Source organism: Schistocerca piceifrons, chromosome 3 (assembly GCF_021461385.2).
Source record: "Schistocerca piceifrons isolate TAMUIC-IGC-003096 chromosome 3, iqSchPice1.1, whole genome shotgun sequence".
Classification (NCBI taxonomy): domain Eukaryota; kingdom Metazoa; phylum Arthropoda; class Insecta; order Orthoptera; family Acrididae; genus Schistocerca; species Schistocerca piceifrons.
This window is the reverse complement of record NC_060140.1, coordinates 894,628,845-894,649,708: the sequence shown is the minus strand read 5'-3', so window position 1 is coordinate 894,649,708 and position 20,864 is coordinate 894,628,845. Positions and strand designations below refer to the sequence as shown.

The 20,864-nt window shown below is 39.5% G+C and overlaps 1 protein-coding gene across 1 annotated transcript in view; it reads right to left on the bottom strand.

Annotated features, from left to right (window-relative positions):
- Positions 1-4,200: 4,200 nt before the first annotated feature.
- LOC124789386 (ubiquitin domain-containing protein UBFD1-like) overlaps positions 4,201-20,864 on the bottom strand; it is a 59,201-nt gene continuing 42,537 nt past the window's right edge. Inside the window, exons 5-6 of the mRNA XM_047256718.1 lie at positions 11,746-11,934; positions 4,201-7,823 (exon numbers count right to left, since the gene is read on the bottom strand). Coding sequence (XP_047112674.1) covers positions 7,713-7,823; positions 11,746-11,934 — 300 coding nt within the window. The 3' untranslated portion in view covers positions 4,201-7,712. The remainder of the gene's footprint in view (positions 7,824-11,745; positions 11,935-20,864) is intronic.

The window sequence follows — 20,864 nt, the reverse complement described above, 5'->3', positions numbered from 1 at the left end:
AATTATAATTAAAGGAAAAGTTAATTATCCAGAGGTGGCATGAGGTAGCAACTTCTCTTTGGCCACCATTTCGTCATTTAAAAATCAGCTCTGAAGGTAAGAGCTGCGAAGTCATGGCAGAGGTATGATGTACAATCCATTTATGGCTATGTTAGTAGGCCCTCAGTGGCCAGTTCCAAAGGGAACTGATACCTCTCTGTCAAAACCGAGGTCTGTCACAGAATCAAGTATAGGCATCATAGGTTCAGAGTTGTGTTCCCTCGCTTAAAGAACAGCCGAACACGAGATCTGTTCAAAAAATTCCAGAACGTTCTTAATTTTGCACAAATGAGGTTGGCATCCATGCACACGCCTGTGTTTAATGTGTAACTGTCGGAAGTTTCATTGTTGTACATCTGTTAGTTATTGTTTGGGGCAGTATTGAGCTGTTATTGTTTGGGGCAGTATTGAGAAGAATGCTATGTCGTACAGTTTGCAAATTTCTAGATGGCAGAGTTACAAGAGCAACACGTCTGCGTTAAATTGTGTGTGAAACTCAAGAAAACTTTTACAGAGACACAACAAATGATGCAGGAAGCCTACGGTGATGAGTGCTTAAGCCGTTCTCAGTGTTGTGAATGGTTCAAATGGTTTAAAATGGCCGGGCGCAAGTTAAAGATAACCCTCGTTCAGGATACTCTTCGGCGTCTACCGATGATGCTCATACAGGAATGTCAATGAAACTGTCCAAGCCAATTGAAGACTGACTGACTCACTGACAGAGATGGCAGAAGAATGTAACATTTCAGTTGGATCATGTCACAAAATCCTGACATCATCTTCAAGTTCGCCCCACAGCTCATGAGTCAAGAGGTCTTCCGCCTCGCAATCTGAAGAGCTTTTGGGCCACACAAATGAGAATCAGATATTCCTTAAGAGAGGGAACAGTTCTCCAAGACCAAAAAAAGCTCATCAGGTCAGGTCAAATGTCAAAACTATGGTGGTATTTTCTTCGGCTTGGAAGGATTAGTTCATCATGAATTCGTGCCACAGGGACAAACTGTTAATTGATGGTACTATTGGGATGTGTTATGATGCCTGTGAGAAGGAAATGGCCTGAAATGTAGCGACACAACTTACGCCTCTTGCAGCACGATAACACACCCGCACATTCATCCCTGTTGGTGCGTTACTATTGGACAAGAAACGAAATCACTGTGCAACCTCATCCTCCATACTCTCCACACCTGATCCCAGTGGACCTTTATCTTCTCCATAGCTGAAAACCCTGCTGAAAGGACAAAGATTTGCAAGATAGATGAGACAAAAGAAAATCTGCATACAGTGCTTCATGCGATCCACAAAGAGGTGTACCGAGACTGACTCCGGAAGTGGAAACAGCGCTAGGAGCAGTGTATCAACTGTGGAGAAGGATATTTTGAAGAGACTATGCACAATATGTAAAAGGGGATCATAGAAAACTTTTGTGGACAAAGTTACAAAAAATTTTTGAGCAGACCTTTTATATAAGAAAACTTTATCAGATTGCCCGATCAAATTTGTTAGCGAACTTGGAAGAGCTCTGAAATTGAGTGAATTAATTCAAATACCTTCAACAACAAAACCTTTGGTTTTATTTTCAATTAACTTTCTGATTCGGAGTAGGGTTCACATAGGTGTGGATTTGCAAAATGATGTATTAAAGAGTTTATACTTTTTCAATAAAAGTACAAAGCATTATCATGAAAAAGGCATGTGCAAGCTCCGAAGAGGCATTTCTTTCATAAAATTCCACAAGAACTCCACTACTAGTAAAAAATATAGAACTTTGATTTGTTTGCAGATGTCAGTGATAGTCATATTCCAATAAATGAGTTGGGGGGGATATTTAAATCAAAACTGCAAAATGGAAGGAAACATGGCTTCTTACTGGAAAACAAGTGGGCAAAATTTTTTCGACTCTTCAGAAGATTGACAAAAAATATTGTGTATACAAGCATCTAGCTCTGGTTCTGAAAGAAATTTTAGTTCTGCCGGTTTTATTCTCAACACAAGATTGTCACTTTTACACTGGAAAATGTTGATGCTTTTCTTTTTATTTATAGTAAATCTGTCCGACACAAATGAGTGAAAACGAATGCTGAAACACTTTTCAAACATTTGGCTTCATTTTCCGTTGTTTGTAGGGTACAAAAGTTTCCATTTATTGCAGATTTTGTTGCATATGTTTGATTTACATACACTGTTTTTTAAAACACTGTTTATTGCCAAATTATTACTGAGCAGCAGGGAAAATATTTGCAGCTTTATTTCAGCCTCAGCTTATCATGTTCTAAATTTAGTAATTAGAAAAATATGTCATTTTATTTACAAGTGTCTTGATCATAGATGTTATATATGGTTTCAACTGTAATGAGTCACAGAACTAAAAATCCAGTGTATTGTTACAAAATTAAGACACACCCTGTAGATCATGCTGCACCTTAATGATAGCTTTCACAGCATGTTTGTTGTTTTCATAACGAGAAGACATCTAAGAATACGTTTCGTCATTTCTTTTAGTTTATTGGCTTGCCCATACAGTCATCTCAATGCTGGAAATGTTATACTACAGTATGTTTTGACAATTCTATGTATATATCACGTTAAGTTGTACCCTGATACGAAGTTACATAGACTTAACGGGAGGGACAGGCTGGGAAATCTTAAACAATGTAAAATTTATTCATATAAAAGGTATCTTCTCTCAAAAACTATTAGGAATAAAATTTAAAAAGAAGAAGAGACTTGTAGGTTATGCATTTGTAACTACTTTAACAGAGGGATCTCTAAAATTACTTTTATTAGTTTTGAGTTAACAGTTATTTCAGTAAAACATTAAAACAAAAACTGCCTACACTTTTTGATTTATGTCAGGCCCTAACTTCTTTGATTTTTACAAAATAAGAAATCCCCCATGTTAAAATATGGACGACACTCGAATAAGTATACCCTACGATTTTGAACAAATTAGAAGCCGAGAAATTAACAAATTAGAAGCTGAGAAAAAGTACACTTTACTCCTAAAAAACAGAAGTTCTCGGAAATGGCCATTAAAGTCCTCAATGCATCCCAGCTCTGTATGATGGCTTGTCTGCATCCTCTTCCATCTCATCTTGCAAATTCCTTTTTCCTGCTTGTCCACACTGTCTTGACCTGTTTTCAAGGTTTCTAACAGCTCTGTCTGATGCTCTAACTCTTTCATCTAAATTTAACACTTAAATAATGGAAAATCCACGATGGAATAATGACAATGTTCGAAAGGACAATTGTTACTCACAACATAGTGGTGAAGCCTATCTGCAACTCAGCATCTACAATATATGGTACGTAGCAACTATCATTTCCATTAAATTTAACTGTGAAAGAATAAACGGTTTGTAGAAGTCTTTTCAGGACTTCATACTTTGCAAGATTTCCTTCATTGAACATTGCCACTCCATCAGAGACTCCAAAATGCAGTGTCACCTGACCATTGGAGGGATTTTACTGGGAGTTATGGAATCCAGTTGATTTTGGCCCCATTGCACTCAACTTTGTTGATCCCACATGCTGGCGTAACATGCTTAATAAGTTGTAATGTTTCCATTTGAAGTCTTCATTGGTCTTTGTCATTGTGGTTCGTATGTTGATGGCAGACTGGCGTTGGATTACAATACAGCTGTTTGTTTCAATCATCATTATTCAAGTACTTGTTCATAACTGATTTTAATACTACTAAGAGAGAGCAAACTGTTGCTTTAAAAACCCAGGGAGTGTCCACAAGAAAACAGTCTTTAAAATGGAGACTTATCGGCACAGGTATCAGAATTCGGTCTATTCTTGTTCTCTCAATATGCAAATGATACACTGTCATATATCCAAGCAGCAGAAATAGTTCAATTTGATGATGACAGAAGTAGTATCATGGACATGGCTAATGCAGAAATCTCAACATCTGAAAAAATACAAATTATTTTCTTGAAAATTAATAACTGATTATCTGCATATGGACTGTCACTTAATTTTGATAAAACACAATACATGCAATTCAGTACTGCACAAGGCCTGACCATGATATCAGAAATAATACACAATGACACAGGAATCAATGAAATAGATTAGTCAAAATACTTAGACATTTAATTTTTGATCTTGATTGGCTGAAACAAATTTGCTGGTGTTTCAAAAAGAATATACATCTTTCAAATGTATACATTTATTAAAATGTTAAGACATACAACTGCGAAACTTGGGACACATTTACATATCTCTCGCGTTTAGATTATGAATGATCAATATGTCCTCCACCAGCAACATAAACAATATTACATCAGAACTCCAATTCCTCCCATACTCAGGTAAGCATGTATATTGTCACTGATGTTAAGCCAGTATAGATCCAGTTCTTCAACTCCTCCAGGTTCAGTGGTACTATTGGCACATCAACGTTATCCTTAACAAAACCCCACAAGAAAAAACCACAGGGAATCAAGTCCACTGACCATGGAGGCCAACTGAGAAGTGCTAATTTGGCAGCTGTCTGAAAACTAAACCAACAGTTTGATAGAGTTTCATTCATATACTCATGCACTTTGTGACTGCAGTGAAAAATGAAGTTGTCCTTGTTCAGCCTCAGAACCAGCCACTTTTATAACATCGTAAAATCCTACTGACTGTTAACCAAGTTTCCATCAAAGAAGAATGGGCAGTAAACAGACAAGTGGGATATTGCACAAAATGAATTGATTTGGGAGAATCAGTGTGACCATGTGGGTTCTGTACGCCTCAGATTCAAACATTGTGTTTGATTACTTTCCCACTAAGATGGAAAGTCACTTCATCGCTGAAGATGACTTGCTGTGTAAAAGTGTGAACATTGACAATATAATTCTGAAACCCATCAGAAAATGCCAAGTTTGCCTTTGTCATCGTGATGTAGAGCCTGAAACAGCTGTAACTTGTACAGCTTAATAACCAACTGACATCATAAGATACGCCAAATTATTGTTGTAGGCAGTTAAAAGTCCCGAATCACAAGAGCTGATATTGTAGGACTATGTTGGGAAGCCGTTTGAATCCATGTGACATTTTTGTCGGAAACATGAGGGCAGCCAGGACTCTTTCCTTTACATACACATCCTGTGTCTACAAACTGTTGACACCAGCTGTACTTATTCCACCCATTTGGAGGATCGGTTTGGCACGCCAACCAGAAACGTCTTTGCACTGTCCTCACGGAGTGACACTTCGCAAATTACAGAACACAAATGATTTCTGCTGTGGAATAGCCGTTTTACAACAGGTAACCAAGCAAACAGAAGACAATGCCTAGCAGGAATGTATATAAACTATGTATTCATTCCTCCAATAACCTAGCCATGGTAAAGCTATAAATACTTTCTAATATGTATATAGTTTTTTAAACATCCTGTACTATCTGAGGGAGTGCAAACTGTTGTATTAAGAAACCCAGGGAGTGCACACAGTGAAGCATATTTAAAAATGGAGAATAATCAATATTAGGTCCACCTCTTAACCTGCCTTTTGTCAGCACATACCTCTCACTTTACAACCTCACAGAAGTTGTTCTGTGTCTTGTGGCACTAGAACTCTCGGAATAAAGGGTACTGTGGAAAAATGACTTAGCCATAGCCTAGAAAACTGTTTCCACAATCAGTCTTTCACTCTGTCTGTGTGGTACACATTTTTAGTCTATCAGATTCACTTCTTTATCGATTGGGTATTTGGATAATAGGCACAGTACATTTATTCCCTCACAAAGTTGTCAAAAATTTACTGCAGTTCAAATCAACAGTAACATTCATAAATACCACAGTAGAAAATGCTATCCGTCATTTAGCCTAACATACTCAGCCAAAAATATCTGACTTCTGAGTTAATTAGCGCTTAAGTTAGCCAATCAGGCTGTAGCATTTGTAAATTTGAGCAGCCCATCAGACGAAATTAGTGTCAGTTGTTACCATAGCATAGATGTTGCACACGAGACTGCTCAGCCTTTGGCTCGGGTCTGATCCTATTTCCAATTTTTGTACCGCTCTCTTGCTCAGTTTTAGGAAACTGATGAAGAACATATTTGGCGACACCATCTCTGATGAGCTGCTTGAATTTATGTACACAACAGCCTGACTGACTTAACTTCAATACAAATTCCCTTAGAAACGGCACAATGTACCAATTTTTTTCTTAAAAGTTATTTCTCAGAACAACCTACCCTGGAACATCCTTACAAGCTTTGGAGACTTTTACTGACTACCCGATAAAATAATATATAAGTATATGTGGCATCTCAGAAAATGGCTGGGTAGTTTGATTACAATTAATGTTCAAATAAACAATGTTGCAAAAATATGGAAATCTGATGTAAAAGTTTTCCGAGGATTTTTCATAATTTTCGTAAATGCCTAACTCAACAACAATGTCTGAAATCACTTCATTCTATATTTGGCAGTCAACTACCTTCAGCAAAGACTGTTTAGTATTGTGGTTTGCAGATTTTTGTTGCGAGTCAGGCTTCCAGTGATGAATTTAGTCCAACACAATTGAAGATGGTTGGCATGTGACTTGCTGTGAAATGGAGACATCATAGACAAATTGAAACTAGCAGTAGATTTGATTTTGAATGAATATTTAACTCTGAAGATCTGTTCATGATGATTTCAGCACAATTTGACCAAAGCTCAAAAAACAGGCTTGTCAGCTGGCGTAATGAAATGCTCAGAAAATTTGAGTGAGGAAAGTTAAAATCTGTATACAACACTGTAACAGGAGACAAAACTTGGAAAAGTCATACTAGAACAGTCATTCATGACGTGCCTATTTATGCTCTTGTGCATCATGAACCACAGTCATAAAAATCATCATATCTCCTAAATGATTCAAGATACTGAAATGGGTTTTTCGCCTTTCTTTCAGTAAATGATAGCAGTCAATGAGGCACATATGTTGTATGATAAATGCTATAAACTATTTTATTCGCTGAGATATGGAACACCCATAGCACTGTAGGAAAATCTAAGAGGCGCACATATAGACGTCCACAACAGCTGGGGAATGGTGTAGCAAGATGTATACACATGCTCACAGTAGTGAAAGAGTTAAAGAAGCACTCATCAAACACTAGTAAGGAGGTATTTAACTAGTACACCACACTGGGAAGAGTATATAGATCAAACAGTGCCTATTTTGATTGAGCTGCCCTGGTAATTCCATTAACAAGTCTCAGTTCATACTAAAAGAAAAACTGTTTCTCATTTGTGCATTTATTATATATATATATATAATCAAAACATAAAAATTTAACAGCAATCATTGTTACAATCAACAAAACATAATTAAACAATCTCATAAACTGACATACCATAAAGTCCAGCTATCGAAAGCAAAGGCGAGGTTGATAACTCATAAATACATACATCAGTCCAATCTGTTGTGCTAGCAACAGTAAGAGTATTATATTTTGCTTTACATAAAAAAGACCTAAAAGTCTCAATACAGATAAATCACATATTCACATCAGTGTCTGGTAACTTTCTCACTGCAGATGCACGCCTCCACTTCAATCGAATTGAATGAAAAATCGTGCTGAAAAATACATATCATGTCTTATTACAGTCACATCACAAAACTGTTTTACTTGAAAGGGCAGAAGCACCCACAATGGACTCTGAATTTTTAGTCACCACAGAATAGAATCAGAAGTACTGCCACTTTCCAAGAATGGCATCCTTGATGGCATCTACATACTGAGCTGGCACCCAGTACACCCAGTATCTTGAGGCCTCTGTTGGCCCAAGCTGAATTCCCTGCAAGAATAGTTTTTGAATGTCACAAGCACATTTTAAAACTGTTCTGGTTCAGAGATAATTTGAAGGCTATGGCTAAATATATTCGGTTAAATTGCTAAATGAATACTCCACTGTCTGGCAACTTGTACACTGTAAAAGAACTTCCAAATCCTTTAAAACTAGTTATTGGTCTAGAAATTAAACCCAGAACCTTCATACAATGATCTAACCAATTTAACTATTCTACTGACACATTTAACAGTCTGATTAATGGTTAAATCTGCTGGTATCTCTTGCTTACTTTCCAAAATTCCTCTGCGATAGAGTGACGGATTCCTGGTGTGTGTGTGTGTGTGTGTGTGTGTGTGTGTGTGTGTGTGTGTGTTTTTGTAGGGGGATACATTTTCTCTTCTGAACAATGTAACTGTCTTCTTGTTGTGTGTATCTGCCATTCAACATGTCAGCTCTACTGTGAGTAGCAATCTATCTTTGTCCGTAATATTGTTCACATAAATTATGGGATTTTTGTGTTTGATTGAACTATAACCCATCACACGCCAGCGATAATAAAACGTCTCTCCCAGAATTTCGTCTGGCGAGTATATCTGGCAGAAAAAGGACGTTAAAGAGTGGCACTCTGGCAACACTGTAACAACACGTATTGTAGCTACATCTGAGAGGACAGTTTAATCCTGCTGCACAGTTGACACAATGGTTAGAGCTCTGGGTTACCAGGCAGAAGGCTGAGGGTTCTATCCCGAGTTGGGGTGCATTTTTTTTTTTATTCATTAATTTCATTCTGACATTTCATACTGTAAAATACACCATTTCTTTTGTCATATGTACCCTAAGTTTATAACATTTTGTAATGCTGAACACAACAAATACGTGGTTAGACAAATAAGAAATAGACAGTTGAAACAATTAACGGGACCATGGTGATAACACATACAAATACTCTACTGGCCATTAAAATTGCTATACCAAGAGAAATGCAGATGATAAATGGGTATTCATTGGACAAATATATTATACTAGAACTGACATGTGATTACATTTTCACGCAATTTGGGTGCGTAGATCCTGAGAAATCAGTACCCAGAACAACCACCTCTGGCCATAATAACGGCCTTGATACGCCTGGGCATTGAGTCGAACAGAGCTTGGATGGTGTGTACAGGAACAGTTGCCCATGCAGCTTCAACACAATACCACAGTTCATCAAGAGTAGTGACTGGCATATCGTGATGAGCCAGTTGCTCGGCCATCACTGACCAGACGTTTCCAATTGGTGAGAGATGTGGAGAATGTGCTGGCCAGGGCAGCAGTCGAACATTTTCTGTATCCAGAAAGGCCCGTACAGGACCTGCAACATGCGGTTGTGCATTATCCTGCTGAAATGTAGGGTTTCGCAGGGATCGAATGAAGAGTAGAGCCATGGGTCGTAACACATCTGAAATGTAACGTCCACTGTTCAACGTGCCGTCAATGCGAACAAGAGGTGACCGAGACATGTAACCAATGGCACCCCATACCATCACGCCGGGTGATACTCCAGTATGGCGATGACAAATACACGCTTCCAAAGTGCGTTCACCACGATGTCGCCACACACGGAAGCGACTATCACGATGCTGTAAACAGAACCTGGATTCATCCGAAAATATGGCGTTTTGCCATTCGTGCACCCAGGTTCATCGTTGAGTACACCATCGCAGGTGCTCCCGTCTGCGATGCAGTGTCAAGGGTAACCGCAGCCACAGTCTCCGAGCTGATAGTCCATGCTGCTGCAAACGTCGTCGAACTGTTAGTGCAGATGGTTGTCTTGTGAAAGTCCCCATCTGTTGATTCAGGGATCGAGACGTGGCTGCACGATCCTTTACAGCCATGCAGATAAGATGCCTGTCAACTTGACTGCTAGTGACACGAGACCATTGGGATCCAGCACTGCGTTCCGTATTACCCTCCTGTACCCACCGATTCCATATTCTGCCAACAGTCATTGGATCTCGACCAATGCGAGCAGCAATGTCGCGATACGATAAATTGCAATCGCGATAGGCTACAATCCAACCTTTATCAAAGTCAGAAATGTGATGGTACGCATTTCTCCTCCTTAAACGAGGCACCACAACAATGTTTCACCAGGCAATGCCAGTCAACTGCTGTTTGTGTATGAGAAATCGGTTGGAAACTTTCCTTATGTCAGCATGTTGTAAGTGTCACCACTGGCGCCAACCTTGTGTGAATGCTCTGAAGAGCTAATCATTGGCATATCACAGCATCTTCTCCCTGTTGGTTAAATTTCGCATCTGTAGCACGTCATCTTCGTGTGTAGCAATTTTAATGGCCAGTGGTGTAGTAACTGAGTTTGGACATTATTTGCAAAGCACGTTGCTAGTCCTACTGGTAATGTAAGGCCCTAACGAAATGTAATGGACCTGAACGAAGCAAGAATAATAGTTGGTACTAATCTATGTGACCATTAGAGCAAGGTACAAAGAAAACAGGTTTTGCTTCTAGTACAGGAAGTGGTGCAAATAAATTTGATCCCATGATGTGGAAAGGGCATCTTTCAAAGCTGACTAATGTTTCATTTCTATGATTGCCGTATGTAAGTGCAAATGTTTTCCAGAGGACCTGCTGCAATCGCTGTTGACGATTAAGATGTCAGATACCGTACCACTTGGACTACATTTACCTAATAAAAAACATACGCTTGAACCCAGAATCGAACCCTCGACCTCCTGCATTCTAACCCAAAACTCTATCCACTGCGCACCAACAGTACAACACAAATACAATGTGTTGCCAGACTGCCACTCTTTAACGTCCTTTTTCTGCCGGAGGTACTCGCTGGACGAAATTTTGTGACAAACAGTTTTTTTATCGCTGGCATGTGAGGAGTCGCACTGCGAAGCCTGCGTGCGCGAATTTCGCTTCACCCTGTATATCTGTGTGTGTGTGTGTGTGTGTGTGTGTGTGTGTGTGTGTGTGTGTGTGTAAACCCAAGGTTGCTTCATCAGGAAAGAGGGAAGGAGAGGGAAAGACAAAAGGATGTGGGTTTTAAGGGAGAGGGTAAGGAGTCACTCCAATCCCAGGAAAGGTTAAGTCTTTCCGCTCACTTAAAACCCACATCCTTTCATCTTTCCCTCTCCTTCCCTCTTTCCTGATGAAGCAACCTTGGGTTGCGAAAGCTTGAAATTTGTGTGTGTGTCTTTTATTGTGCCTATCAACAAGCAACGCTTTCTCGTTTGGTAAGTTACAGCATCTTTGATTTTATATGAGATGTCCAATATGGAGTACAAATATGCAGTTTTAATTCCCAAGGACTGTAACTGTGGCATTTAGCAGCAAGCAGAAATTGTGTGTAAATAAATAAATTTGGGATTTAACAAGCAAGGAACACAAACTGATACAAAGAGTGTCAAGATTGTTTCATGCTGCAAGGGAGTTATGTCTTGATCAACAACTTGTACGACAAGGCGTTGACTGAGGGAGAGCAAGTGGCCAAGTGAGTGCAGCCTCATACAGATAATGTTGACAGGTTACCTTTTAGCAAATAATATAGATTTTATCACTGTAAAGTATTTTCAGGAGTCAGCAAAAGTCATTACAAAATTATACAGCTTCCATTTATAACAGCACACTTTCTTCATTCAGTACCTTGACAGATAAAATCTTAGTGAATGTGAACAAAAAAATATTTGCTACTTGAAACAAAAATCTCAATCTATTTAGAAAATATGTACCATATCAACATTATGAACTAGTATCTTCTATAATTTTTGTGTCTTTCTGTGACTGTGAAATAAAATCATTAAACATTGGAGTGATATATTTTAAGAGGTAACCTAAGAATTTTCGAAATTCCTGCATGTAGTAACAAAACAAATAGGCTACAAATATGAAGATATAATGAATGAAATGAGGCTATTACCATTATGTGATACTCATCATGGCCATCAATCGGCTCACTAACAACTGCCTTAATTGATGTCATGGGTATCTTGTCAGTGCGTTCTTTAGTGCCAATCCACACCTGATCTTGCTCCATTTTGAAAGTGAGACGTACCTTTCCACCAGATTTATTTAACATTCCTGACAGAGGAAATGGTGGCAATGGATCCTAAAGAAAAAAAAAAACCACCCTTTTAAATACAAAACAGATCATGAAGGTGATCTTAATGAAAACTGCATTTACCTGAAAGTATGAAAAACACAGAACAGATTTAGAATAGCAATTTCCTAATATTATGCAACTTTCTTCATTTTATAGATTAATTACTACATCATCACAATCAGCAGTTACCTGTAACTACATCTCTCATCAAATGATAACACAATGTATACATGTATGCCATACTCCTTCGAAAACAATTTAAGATTTTTTCGTATTTATTTGTGAATCAAACTAATATGAACATTCCCAACGAACATCTAGATTACGATTTGATATCTATCACCAACAAATGGTTGCTCTTTTCAATACAAACAACTTCCACTCATTCACTGATGCAAATGTGAATGAACACAGATAGTCTAGCACAAGAAATGAACTTCCTACACCATACTAGCCTTCACTGTCACTATTTCTATCAGCTGGCAGGTGAAACAAATAAGGTCTGTGTCATGGAACAGAAAGAATTCAAATGTAGTTCAAATTTCCTGCACTAATGAGATATTTTGGCAGGTGTAAAATGAACCTTTAAATGAAGTAACACGTAATGAAATACACAATAATTAAAAGAACATCACTTCGGTGTGGGGTGGGGTGGAAGGGGGGGGGGGGGGGGGGGGGGGAGGGGGAGACCATTTGAAGCGAATCAGAAAGAAGGTAAGGCATAAGGATATCCAGTCAGATGAAGAAGGTGTAGTTTCAACAGCAGCACAAAATGGTGTAACAGGAGCAGAGCTACTTATAAATAGGAAGAGTGGTAATTACCATATTTACCTAAGTATAAAACGACCCTTATTATAAGACAACCCTCTTTTTTTCCATGAGGCTTATTGAGAAAAATTAATTTTTAACATATTTTGGGTCTAAAAAGTTAATATTATACATATTCTACATTTTTGCCATTTATTATCTACATTTAGATAATATTATGAGAAATAAAATGAAAAAGAAATTATTTACATGAATTTGTAAGGTGTTTCCTTTTCTAAATTTTTCACTTACTAACCTTGTCACCAGTGGTATCACTATTTTTAATCTTCGTCATACTCAAAGCACAGCTGTGAAATTTATATTTTTGTTGTCACAAATATTTGGCTATTTCTTCCGAATATGTGGCAATTTCTGAGATTGTGGTTACTGTGGGACCTGGGAACACAGCTGTTTATTCCAATTACATGTTCGATTTCACTTCTATACTGACATGGGAATGTTACAATGTCTCTTGCTTCCAAATATATCATCTGCCTGCTGCACACTCTCTCTCATTGGCTGTGTAGAGCCAACAGCTGACACACCCCCTTTCATTCCTGACATACGTCACGATGAGCATAGATGACACTGCAGCATGAAACAAATAAGACCACCACTGGCCCCCATCTAGGCTTTTATCGTCTCCTGCAGAAATTAGTACTCTTGTTGAGCATTTGACCAAATTTAAATTCAATTCAATACTGGCTACAAATGTATTCAGGTAAACTGCAGTTTAAACAGATTTAGGGATACTGCAGTTTAAACATGGTAGATGTTCCAGAAATGTTAAACTATGCAGTATAGATTCCCACGGTTGGCAACACAACGTAATTTGATACCTGCTCACTACTCCCCCTTGACCCTTTTGTGGTATTATGCTTTAGCAACTGAACACGGACTGCAATATCTTTTAGAGTGCAAGTCATATGTAATAACAGCAACTAGTACATAGGTAAAGATCAATCACGATTCAGCCCAATTCTCAAACTTGTGCTCGTCCCACTTTTTACTGATGTCTGTTGGTACCATCTCCACACAACAGATTTAGTCGCTGTACTTTTTTCTTGTGACAACAATTACAGTCATTTTAATATGATTTCTTTTGTTTCGTTCTCAATAAATTTTCCTTCTTGTTTCATCTGAATGTCAGCGTCATGTTCTATAGCTGATTAAAAGCTGGAAACATTTTTACCTGGTATTCTAATAATGAACAGTGACCGACTTTCTCGTTTGCAACCCACTTAGTAAATCATTACAGTCTCTTGTAATCAAATAAAATATTGATCCACGTTCAGAACCAAAGGACAGCATTTCTGCTTTTGAATGTTTACTTAAAAAGCAGCATAATGTTTGTACTCATACATGTATGAGAACTTTTATTGCAAACCTGCTCAAATAGAACAAGAGTTTGTAAGATGATAAAATTTTGTGATGTTTCCTCCTGCATTTCACAAAATTTTAAGCACACCAATAGATTGTTGTAATGGCTAGATCATAGAGTCTCAGTGCTGAGCCAGTCAAATGTCACACGACTGTTCATGCAATGTCAATACTGCATTGAGCGTTTCGGCATATCGGGAAATCCTGAGCCTGTTCGAAGGTGAGTATCATTTGCACAGGCCTGCCTTTCTGAATTCTTCAAAATAAAAGCCATAACTTCATCTGTTAATGTAAGAAGACTCCAATATACTCTATTAAACAATGTAAAAATGTCAACCTGAGCAGCAGTAGTTTAATTTGCTAATATAAAACGATTCTTTACTTTTTGAGCAACAAACTGGGGGGAAAAAAAAACTTTTCTTATAATCGAGTAAATGCATTACTGTGGAAAGTTCAGTGATAAGAGTTGTTTTCATATAATACAATTCTATTTAAAGCAAACACGTGCATTTTCAACAGCAGAAACAAAGTTATCAATAGGAAACGTCCATGGAAGAAAGTCACACCCCCAGAAACGGATGTGTGTGTTCTTTTGTTTAAAACATTTTTAAAAAAGAATAGTAACTGAAAAATAGACAAATGAAAAATTTGTGTGTTTGGAGCCAACTCTTCTAATGCTGTACTCACAGGGTGCAGGTGCGCCTCCGTTCTCTCTAAGGCAGCTGCAGCTTGTGTAGGCTACCTGTCAAGCATACCTACTGCAAGGGAGGGGATTACAACAAAAGCTAGGAGCAGACAGACAGGAACTGGGAAACAAAAACTAAAAAACAAGACAGGATTAAGAAGGGGAACTAAATGGGCACAAGTGGTTGAATCATAGGAAATTTGCTATAGGAAACACTGTCCTCACTTTGGGAGTTACTGATATTTTTGGTCATGCCAATCACGTGAAATCAGCACACCAAGTGCTTTCTGTGCATTTGACAAATCTCCAACCTGCTACATCAATGTTTTACAGTTGGACAAGTTCTATGTGCTGACCAAGAAGCTGTTATTTAAAATCAGCCCATTTCCTTCATCAATGCAAATTTAGTTCCAAATAATTGCAACATGCTTTACATTTATCAAACACAAACATTTTCCTGCAACAGGAAATTATGTCTGCTCATCCTGTTTTCAGTAGAAAGCTGAATCTGGAATCATTACTAACAAAATTGTAGCAACTTTATGTAAGTTAAGTAAGATTACTTTATTGGAAATTTAAGTTGTTTTTTATGAATATGGAAAATGACAACTAAAAATAATAAATTTTCTCTGTACGAGGAATTTTTGGAGAAAGACATATGGTCAATAGCAGGCTAGTACTCATAATGGGGAATTTGCTTTGCCCACCAGATTCATATGCTGGCATAACAGTTGAAGCAAAACTGAGTTCACAGGTGCATGCTGGTTGACTTTCGATGTCACCTGCAGAAAATATTAACAATTTTCATACGAAAATTCCTCTTCAATTTGTTTGTTTGGCCAATGATTAATGGTGTTTGTTTATAGGCATGACCTCCAGAAACTGCCTTTGGCTGGAATGGGTATCCATGCTCAGATGTTGGAAGCAGCACACACAAAGTTCATTTAGAAGGAAATATACGTCCCACTTGCCCTGTGTCATTCATCAAGTAGCACTACTGGCCAACCCTAGAGAAGGTACGGTGTTTTCAAGTTACTACCCTCATTTGCTTTGTTCGCAACGAATCTTATGTATATTTTGTGAGCAATGTACTTTGGATGAAGAGGCACCACATCTTTATTATGTGATAATCTTACATACGTATGAGTTAACTTTATGTCCTCCTCACAGAGAAGACAAAAAGGATCAATACTGACATACTGGAAATATCAGTAGCCATCCTCCACACTAGTATCGCTATCCTAGTCTCTCTCTTTTCAAGTACCCAGCAGGAGAGATCATATTAGCAGTTATAAACAACCTGTTAACATACATAAACCTGGGATGTGAGTCATGGGAACAGCTTTACATTTGGCTAACTTATGTTTGGTGGGAGACACTAAGGCAAAGGCAGTGTATCACGAAGAGGTAAGGAACGTGCAGAGATTTGAAATTCTGAAGGTAGGCTTGCTGCAGCAATATAGAAGCAGAAACAGCTGTAAATATTGGGAACACCTGAACAATTTGTCTCGAATACAAAAGAGAAGCCATCAAGAATTTTGTGGACAGGATTAGAAAGCTAAATGTCAAGATTTACAAGTTATTTATTGGGATAGACAAAAAATCTACTCACCAAACGATGGCAGTACACATATATAAATGACTGTTGTAATTGGCAAGCTTTTGGAGCCAGTGGCTCCTCCTTCAGGCAGAAGGGTTGAAGGAGAAGGAAGAAGGGGAAGACTTTGGGAAATTCATCCAGAACCACAGGTCAGGGGAGACTTACCTTATGGTAACATCTCCGCGTTACTCTTGTGAGTAAAAGAGGTCTACACTCTAATGTAAACATGTCAACATTTCCATAAAAGAACAAGTATTGAAAAAACTTAGTAATGTTGATTCCTAAGAATATATTAGCGAATTTGGGACATCATTGTCATTGGCACAACTGATTATTTTAAGTTACGGCATCCGTTAAGGACTGGATCATATGAACTATCTCTGGGTAATTTTCTTTTGATGAATTACTGCAAGACACTGATCACTGTGACACATGATGTAAATGCGAGCTGTGTTCTGTGCCACACTCCGTATTTTGTTTTGGAGATTTATATAAGTGCAACTGATCCATTGATTGTATTTCTAAAAAGTTGTGCTTCAACAACATTATAAATTATCTGACAAACTCTGCCACTGGACTTTTCTTGGATATGACAGCTAACCCGATTTATGCACTACTGGTCATTGTCTCAACACTGACATCAAGTTTAACAACTGTGTGGAAAAGCAATACACTCCTCCATCCAATGTTAATTCCTTCTCCAGTTTTGGTAGAGGTAGTCTTACAAACTGCAGAATTACTGCTGGCAGCAAGGTGGTGTGAACATATTTTAGTACTGCAGCCTACCATGCATGCGAATATATATGGTTGAAACTCTGGCGAGTTCATAGTGTGAATGCAGAGGAGTCATGGCTTGGCTCCTGTAGTGCATTTATCATGCAGTGTTGATGCCGCAGTTGCGGGACGCAATTTAGAGTAAATCTGTCAAAGTAATTAAGATTCTTGCCACAGAAGTTGGGTATTTCATATCGGCGTTGACGGCTTAGTACTGGCGATTTATTTCAGAACGATAATACCAAAATCATGTGACTTGACATAAGAACAACAATACACAGCATCAGACAGTTATGGGACCAGTAACAATGCACTGAACAATTATCCATGTAAATATTAAAAGTGTGTGTGTGTGTGTGTGTGTGTGTGTGTGTGTGTGTGTGTCACTGAGCAACAGAAAAGGGGAGAGGGAGATGCCCAATAAGCTGGAGCAAGTCTGCCCTGGTGACACCGAATGACGAAGAAATGTAAACAGTACAAAGGGAAAAGGTCAAGTTAGGAAGAAAAATGTGGAGTGCAACAGTTTGAAGCGGTTGTCAGGGACATGGGTTGACTACGAATGTCATCCCGGATGAGCAGCATGACTCCCCCATGAGACGGAATGCTTTCCTCAGGGGCAAGATCAAAGTGGATTGAGGTGAAATGAGAGAGCTCAAAGCAGTCATGAGGATGCAATTTTGTTTCCTAGAGGCAGAGAACAAGTGGATGCTGCAAACGTTCCACTGGAGGAGAGTCATGACGAGGAAAGTGGACAAGGGGAAAAATGAAGGGGTACCACTTTGGCAACTGCCAGCTCTTGAAGACTCTCTGCTACAGATTGTCGCACAGATGACAAAATGGTAGACATCGAAATAGATGACAGAGGGATAGAAAAACAATTAAAATCACTCAAAAGAGGAAATGCTGCTGGACCTGATGGGATACCAGTTCGATTTTACACAGAGTACGTGAAGGAACTTGCCCCCCTTCTTGCAGCGGTATACTGTAGGTCTCTAGAAAAGTGTAGTGCTCCAAAGAATTGGAAAAGGGCACAGGTCATCCTCGTTTTCAAGAAATGTCGAACAGATGTGCAGAACTATACACCTATGTCTCTAACGTCAATCAGTTGTAGAATTTTGGAACACGTATTATGTTCTAGTATAATGACTTTTCTGGGCACTAGAAATCTACACTGTAGCAATCAGCACGGGTTTCGAAAAAGACGATCGTGTGAAACCCAGCTCGCGCTATTCGTCCACGAGACTCAGAGAGCCATAGACACGGGTTCCCACGTAGATGCCATGTTTCTTGACTTCCGCAAGGTGTTTGATACAGTTCCCCACAGTCGTTTAATGAACAAAGTAAGAGCATATGGACTATCAGACCAATTGTGTGATTGGATTGAACAGTTCCTAGATAACAGAACACAGCATGTCATTCTCAATAGAGAGAAGTCTTCCGAAGTAAGAGTGATTTCAGGTGTGCCGCAGGGGTGTGTCGTAGGACCGTTGCTATTCACAATATACATAAATGACCTTGTGGATAATATCGGAAGTTCACTGAGGCTTTTTGCAGATGATGCTGTAGTATATCGAGAGGTTGTAACAATGGAAAATTGTACTGATATGCAGGAGGATCGGCAACGAATTGACGCATGGTGCAGGGAATGGCAATTTAATCTCAATGTAGACATAGAAAGAACCTTTATGATTTAGCTACAGTATAGCAAGTCAGCAACCGGAAGCAGTTAATTCCATAAATTATCTGGGAGTACGCATTAGGAGAGATTTAAAATAGAAAGATCATATAAAGCTGATAGTCGGTAAATCAGATGCCAGACTGAGATTCATTGGAAGAATCCTACGGAAATGCACTCCGAAAACAAAGGAAGGAGGTTACAGTTCACTTGCTCGCCTATTGCTTGAATACTGCTCACCGGTGTGGGATCCGTACCAGATAGGGTTGATGGAAGAGAGAGAGAAGATCCAACAGAGAGCAGCGCGCTTCGTTACAGGATCATTTAGTAATCGCAAAAGCGTTACGGAGATGATAGACAAACTCAAGTGGAAGACTCTGCAAGAGAGACGCTCAGTAGCTCGGTACAGGCTTTTGTTGAAGTTTCGAAAACATACCTTCAGTGAGGAGTCAAGCAGTATATTGCTCCCTCCTACGTATATCTCGTGAAGAGACATGAGGATAAAATCAGAGATTAGAGCCCACACAGAGGCATACCGACAATCTTTCTTTGCACAAACAACATGAGCCTGGAATAGAAGGGAGAACCGATAGAGGTACTCAATGTACCCTCCGCCACACACCGTCAGGTGGCTTGCGGAGTATGGATGTAGATGTAGATGTAGAGGCTGGGGGATCCTGCTCCATGAGATCTACAAAGGCGTCGGCATTTTCCTTCTGTCGGTCTGTGGAGTCCAGTGCGGAAAATGGTTGGAGGTGCGCACCAGCAATAGAGAGGTCGGCCAGGCAATGGTATCACGTGGCAACACCGTTGAAGAGGACCTTCAAGTCGGCAAAGGAGAAGACCACTTGCCTTTGTTTTGATGGAGCACTTCCGGTTGGCTCGAGGGATGTAAGAAGTCTTCACGGGAGTATTCCTTCTGTCGTTTCCAGCTTGCCAGTTGTGTAGCAGGTGACTTTGCCCCGTGAGGTGATAGTTTAATGGGTTGTTGCACAGCTGGGGGAGCTGGGGATGCTACCATGACACTGGGCAATTTTACAACTGCAATGCTGAATTAGAGGTCACATGACCACCTTGCCACGTCCTTCGTGGAATGAGATGTAGCAAGAGCAGTACTTTAAGTGCCATATGGTAGAACGTAGGATATCCTAGGATATCCGACTCACCAAGAACTTGCAAGCGACCGGGTCAGGCACTTTTTCCTTCACCCGGACCTCCTGGATGACCGTTCATCGAGATACAAGGGACAATCTCAGGAAGAGGTGGCCTGGTTGCCATTGCAAATGATACAGCAGGGAGGAGGGGAGGGACAATCGCCCTCGTGAGCATCCCTACCACAGATTACACATTTGGGCCGGTGTCTACAAGACATTCGAGTGTGGTTGTAACAATGTAGCAGTGCATCAGGTTCGGAATGTGTGGTCGAACTGTGATAGCTTCATATCTTGCTTTGATCTTGGACGGAAGCACCACTCCATCAAAAATGAGAAAAAGAATGCGTGTGGGCACTAGGGATGCATCCACCTTTTTCATCACCCAATGGACTGCAACGACACCCCGATCGGAGAGGTATGTTTGGATTTCTGCCTCGGTCACACCATCGAGCAGCCTAGTGTGAATAACTCCATGGCAAGAATTCAGGGTTCGATGGGTCTCAACACAAACAGGATAGCCATGGAGGAGCAAAGCTGCAAGCAGTTGCTGTGCTTGAGAATCACAAGTAGTCTCTAAAACCAAAGTGCCATTGCATAAATGAGAGCAGGATTTCACAGGGCCAGCAATTCTATCATCTTTCTGAGTGACAAACATATTTACTGTAGCAAGGGACTCACTGCCTTCAGCACAGGAAACCATGAGGAAATAAGGTGCAGCTGGGAGAATCTTTGAATCATTAGCCTCATTCCGTTTACATTTAGTAGACAATGACTGTGAAGAAGATGATTGGCTCACAGCGAGAACATTCCCCACGACTGCCAGCATCTCCGATGCCGCGCTCCTTCGCTCCTTCTGCCCCC